We start from the raw sequence: 6,169 nt of genomic DNA, 5'->3' as shown, positions 1-6,169 counted from the left end.
CTACACATTTGTATGAGCATAAAGTTATGCACAGTTTTTACTTCTTCAGGCTTTGCAATCGTCTTTACAAAAATATCTGAACATATGTCAAGTAAATAAGTCAAAATGGAAGGGAAACAAGATTGTGTTCAACAGACACTATAGTTTCACTCACACTATGGTCGCCTGGAGACAGCCAGGTCGGATCCCGCTGCGAGAATTCTCGCAGCAAAATGCAGACCCGTGCCCCTGCAGTGGCCTGCGGCTCACCTGCTCCCGGCGTCTTTGGCGTCTTTAGTCTCTGCTATGCACCGGCTGCCAGTCAGCCGGCGCATGCGCAGAGCGGAGCCAGCCCGTCACTACTGACATTTCTGTGCGAGCCTCTGCGAGACCCGCACAGAAATAGAACATGCCACGATTTGCTTTCACGTGGACAAATCGCAGCTGTGTGCATAGGATTGAGTTTTGCAATGCAATCTTATGGAGGCTGCCACGGGCGGAAATTCTGTAGGAAATCCAGTTGCAGAATTTCTGCACATGTACAGAGGCCTATTAGGGTGGTTTATTTAAACTTGAATTGCTTTACAATGGGTTTGAAGTGTTAAGAAAATATAACAAAGCTGTTTAATGGGTTAAGATAACTTGCTGTACCATGTAGAGATGAGCGAGCATACTCGTCCGAGCTTGATGCTCGTTCGAGTATTAGGGTGCTCGAGATGCTCGTTACTCGAGATGAGCACCACGCGGTACTCGTCTCGATTAAACGAGCACTGAACATTGAATTCAATGGAGCCGGCAATACAGCTGAATGACAGCTGAGAGCTGCCCCTGATTGGTCCCAGCGCTGAGCCAATCAGAGGCAGCACTCACTCACCGATTCATGAATTCATGAATGGGTGAGTGAGAGCTGCCTCTGATTGGTGAGGCTGTGACCAATCAGAGGCAGCTCATTCAGCAGGCGGGGATTTTAAATCCCCACCTGCTGAATACTACAGAAAGCAATTCAGGAGAACTGCCGGCCAGACGCGGCTGAACACTGGCTGCAGCGGAAAGGTGAGTATACATTTTTTTAAATTATTTTTACACATTTTAGGAGGATTTTCAGGTAAGGGCTTATATTTTTAAGCCCTTCCCGAAAATTCATCCCGCGCTCGCCGGCAGCCCATTGCTTTCAATGGAGCCGGCTGTATTGCCGGCTCCATTGAATTCAATGGGCTAACATCGTTCTTCTCTGCCACAGCTGTTACAGCTGTGGCAGAGGAGAACGATCTTAATACTGACAGTGCGGGGGGGGGGTCTCACTCTTGCCACTATTGTGGCTTAATAGTGAGACCTCGGAGCCCGAAATGCAGCCCTGCATGTTGCTCCTCGCCTGCCCTATCCATTTCTGTGTTTTTTACATGACTTTGGTGATTTGCTAAGATTTTCACAAATGAAAACCTTAGCGGAGCACCAGTCATATACAAAAATGCTCGAGTCGCCCATTGACTTCAAACTCTCGAGCATCACTGAAAGTTCGACTCGAGTAACGAGCACTGGAGCATTTTGGTGCTCGCTCATCTCTATTTATGATGTAAATCCTGTATGATTTTCTATATATTTTTTTCAATGAGATGTTTTAAACAGCTTTTTCAAAGCTTTTTTTATGTCTTTGTTTCTTAACGTATATATAATTGGATTTAAAGCTGGAGTTATTACAGTGAAGATAATGGCAGCTGTTCTGTCTTCATCTAAGGAGCCTTTTGTGGCATAAGTGAAAATGGCTGTTCCGTAAAAGAGGGCAACTAAAGTTAAATGGCCACTACATGTAGACAGCGCACGTTTTCGTCCCTGTGAAGTCTTTATTTTTAAAAGAAATTTGCTGATGAAGACATAAGAAAGGATTGTTAATGTTAAGGTTGATGTCGCTATTGCTCCAGTGACAATAGCAAGCAGCTTCAAATTAAGAGATACATCTGTACAGGCCAAGTTAAGCATTGGTTTAACATCACAAAAGAAATGCTTCACTATATTTGGTCCACAGAATGGAAGCCTTGCTGTCATTATAGTGTGTAACAACGCATGAAAGAATCCGATAACCCAAGAACATGATCCTAAGCATAAACAAACATTGTAACTCATGATGGTTGAGTATTTCAAAGGTTGTGCAATAGCCACATATCTATCAAAAGACATGACTGAAAATAATATGGCTTCTGTACTGCCCAAGAAATGGAAGAAATGTATTTGTAGCATGCAGCCCCAAAAGGAGATCATCTTCTTCTGAGACATAAAATCTGTGAGCATCTTGGGGACAACCACCGATGAGAAACAGATGTCAACGAAAGCCAAGTTCCCCAAAAAGGCATACATGGGTATATGGAGAGTGTGATCAGAAATAGCAATAATTATTATAGACAGATTTGCTACCAAGGTTACTATATATAAAATCAAAAGGCTTAAGATGAGAATTACCTGTAAATCGGCTTGTATTACCAGGCCAGTCAAGACAAAGCCAGTTACAAAGGTGGAATTTTCTAAACTCATTGTATGTGCTGTGCAAAAAAACAGCATACAGTGGCTAAATAGAAGAAGTTAATGCCCAGTGTATTTTGAGAAGGTAAATTCAATATCACAAAAATAATTGATGTTCTTATGCCATAAAAAACTCTTGATAGAGGATCAGAATCCGTTGCCATGATTGCTGGAAGATAATTACCCCCCCAAATTGTATAAATGTTATCTTGTATTTTTCAATCATATCTATTCATCATCTTTGCCGCTACTAGAATTATGTTTGTATGTTGCTCCACATCTTTAAGTTCAGTCTTTTAAGGGTTCGTCAGCACACTACAATATGATGGCTGGTAACATGATACTCACAGAAACATAGAAATCTGTTGTCCATCTGTATAACTATGATTTCGTAATGAGGCAGTTACATGTTTTTCTGTTGGGCTCTGTATGAAAAAACTGTGACATGCTCCATCCAAGGTCTTTTTTTACACTGTGCAGTAAATGACATGTGATCTTTAATGTGTGGGTTAGTATCATAATGACAACCTCAAATTTACCGTATATACCGGCATATAAGACGACTTTGGAATCCCGAAAAATCTGCTCTGAAGTCGGGGGTCGTCTTATACGCCGGTAATACAAAAAAAAGAAAGTGTCAAAAAAAAAATCATTAGTCACCTCCCCCTGGCGCTGCTGCAGGCTGTCGCTCCCTCCTGGTCCCCGGCAGAGCATTGCTTTCTGGACGCAGGGCTTGAAATCCCCGCCTCCAGAAAGCTAATACTGTGATTGGCTAACACACGCTGTCAGCCAATCACAGCAATTCAATGACATCATTAAATGACTGTGATTGGCTAAAACACACGTGCCTTCAGCCAATCACAGCCATTCAATGATGTCATTGAATGGCTGTGATTGGCTGACGGCCCTGTGTCCAGAAAGCAATGCTCTGCCGGGGACCAGGAGGGAGCGACAGCCTGCAGCAGCGCCGCAGAACGCCAGGGAAGGTGAGTAATGATTTTTTTTTTTTTGCTCCACTGTATTCCTGGCGTATAAGGTGACAGTTGGGGGGCCGTCTTATACGCCCCGTCGCCTTATACGCCGGAATATACGGTATATGGTTTTTAATGTTTTATTACTTGTAAGCCACAATTAAGAAGACATTAGAACTGAGCCTTTTTACTTTACTCTTTTTTTGCTGAGAAAACTGCATTTTCGTGTTTATGCATTTTTTTGATCACTTTTTGTTCAATTTTTGGGGGGCTGAGTAATTGCTTTGTAATTTATTTGTAATTTTTTTTCACTTGTTAGCATTTTGGAGCACTTCAGGCAAATGTAATATTTGATATATGTTTTGTTACCATAATATACTATTTCTATATGCTAGTGCATTATCTCTGTGCATAATAATATGTCAAAAAATTAATTAGGGCATATTTTACCCTTTAGAGAGGGGAACAAGTGATTTTCATATTACAAGAGACATAACTCATTGACATAACTATATGAGAGCTTTTTTTTTAGTGGGACTGTCAGTAGTCAGCCAAGCCACTGCTTTTAAGATGTATGTACAGGTATAAAGACCATTAATGAGGTCAATCTCTAACAGGTTAAAGTATTCTTTAACAGGCATTTTTTATAGACTACCACTTGTTAGATCCAGGATGTCTTCATAAATCAGCAAATCACAAGCACAATTGCAGTAAGTTAAGATATGGAAATCGCCCTAGGTTCAAATGTCAAATGAATGTACATACAATTAGAAGTTACATTGTAATAGATATAAATTCAATCAGAGTTGGAAAGTTTTGGACTTCTCAAATCCACCCTAATATCTGTGCTGTTAATTAATTTAATTTAGATCACATAGTATCGCAAATACTATTGCCTCCCTCAAAAGAATATTCACATTCACAAACCTTAAGCTTATCCTTACATTTTGTAGTTATAGACAACAGGAAAATATTTGGATTTTTGCATGATTCTCAATCTTAAAGCTCAGTTTCTTCTTTGTAAGCAGCCTGACTAGATAAGGCTATTAAACCTTTCTGTCTGTAGCATATATTGTGCTGAGTGTCGTTTTTTCTATATGGTAATTCACATTAAGTGCCCCAGTGGGTATGGGTCTACAAAGGGATCCTGCAATTTATCCAACATTAGGGGAATACACTTTCAATAGTTAATAGTAAAGGCTAAAGGCAGAAAAACACTGTAAAAACAATCAACATAGTAGTCATGAGAATGGCAGATCTGTGGTTAGCTCTGTTTTCTTGAAGCATTTGAATTTGGAGTTTTTATCTGACTGAAGACAATATCTGCATGGAGTTTGTATGTTCCCCTTGTACAGTGTTTGTCTGAGTTTCCTCAAGGTGCTCCCATTTCCTCCCACATTCCAAAAATATCCTGATTGGTGAACTGGCTTCTTATGATATTGGCTGTTTTAAATGCACTTGAGGGAGACATGGAAAATAGATTGGAAGCGTCTTTGGGGAAAGAGAAATAGGAGGTTACAAAGATCCCAAGCTACAAAGTGAGTGATTAAAAACAAAGTGGAAATAAGGTTAAACTTACTTGGTTGAGTAGCTTGTGAGCATCAATGAACCTCCTCAGGAATCCTGGTTAGAGTACTCAATAACTGCATATTCCATCCAGAGTTCTTCAGGAAAGTGGGTGCTCTCCATCCATTGTTTTTATTCACAGAAGTACAGTATTGAAAGTACAACATGTTTCAAAGGTCTTCACGACACGCTTGCACCCTTGGCCGGAACAGGTGACCTGATGCTCGCCTCACACAGGCTGGATTAGCTAAGGGTCAGAGCTGCTGTGAATGAGGGCGAGTTAAAGTGTAGTTTAGAAGGAGCATGTAGGCAGGGATCCATTTTCCAAGAACACAACAGTCCTTTCTAAAGACCCCAGTGTGCTTCATGTCCATCATAATTATATAAACAGAGTGTCCGCATTTCTCACAGTCTTTTTTTGCTCACGTAACACATCTTTCAGGCCTCATGTCCACGGGGAAAATCAGGCCCGCTACGGATTCTACATGGAGAATCTGCAGCGGGTCCCTCCTTCCCCGCGGACATGAGCGCTGAAAATAGGAATTTAAAAGAATTTACTCATCCGGAGCGGGCGGGAAAAGTCTTCTCTTCCTCACGGCCGGATCTTCTTTTTCAGCCGGCGGATGGACTCGTCAAGCCGGCGGCACATTGCCGGCACGTTGCCGACGTGCCGCGCGCATGCGCCGGGCACATCCGCCGAGCCGAAGCAAGAAAGATCCGGCCGTGAGGAAGAGAAGACCTTCCCCGCCCGCTCCGGATGAGTAAATTCTTTTAAATTCCTATTTTAGGTCTCCCGCGGATCCGGACGGCTTCCATAGGCTTCAATAGAAGCCCGCGGGAGCAGTCCCCGCGGGAGACCCGCACGAAAATGGAGCATGGTCCAGATTTTTTCATGCTCCATTTTTTTTAAAATCCCTTTTATTGACCATCCGCGGGTATTTATCTACCCCGCGGGTGGTCAATGCATCCCTATGGGGTGCGGATCCGCGGGCAGGAGAAGAGTTAAAATCTGCTGCGGATTTTAATTCTTCTTTTGCCCGTGGACATGAGCCCTCAGGGTTTCACCTGCACTCTTGGTAAACAAATCTTTCAGGGGTTCAACTACACTCTTAATAAACAAATCTTTCAAGGGTTCACCT

At 42.2% G+C, this 6,169-nt stretch overlaps 1 protein-coding gene across 1 annotated transcript; it reads right to left on the bottom strand.

Moving 5' to 3' along the window:
• Nucleotides 1–1,584: 1,584 nt before the first annotated feature.
• LOC136571870 (olfactory receptor 12D1-like) lies at nucleotides 1,585–2,505 on the bottom strand. Its single transcript, XM_066572486.1, has one exon. It carries the CDS (start codon nucleotides 2,503–2,505, stop codon nucleotides 1,585–1,587), a length of 921 nt encoding a protein of 306 aa, XP_066428583.1.
• Between the last annotated feature and the right edge of the window lie 3,664 nt (nucleotides 2,506–6,169).

The sequence above is a fragment of the Eleutherodactylus coqui genome, chromosome 6 (genome assembly GCF_035609145.1).
Source record: "Eleutherodactylus coqui strain aEleCoq1 chromosome 6, aEleCoq1.hap1, whole genome shotgun sequence".
Classification (NCBI taxonomy): domain Eukaryota; kingdom Metazoa; phylum Chordata; class Amphibia; order Anura; family Eleutherodactylidae; genus Eleutherodactylus; species Eleutherodactylus coqui.
This window is presented reverse-complemented; position numbering and strand designations above follow the sequence as displayed.

What these genes read in the sequence shown, in the direction of transcription:
- LOC136571870 (XM_066572486.1), bottom strand. Translation starts at nt 2,505, where the DNA reads ATGAGTTTAGAAAATTCCACCTTTGTAACTGGCTTTGTCTTGACTGGC.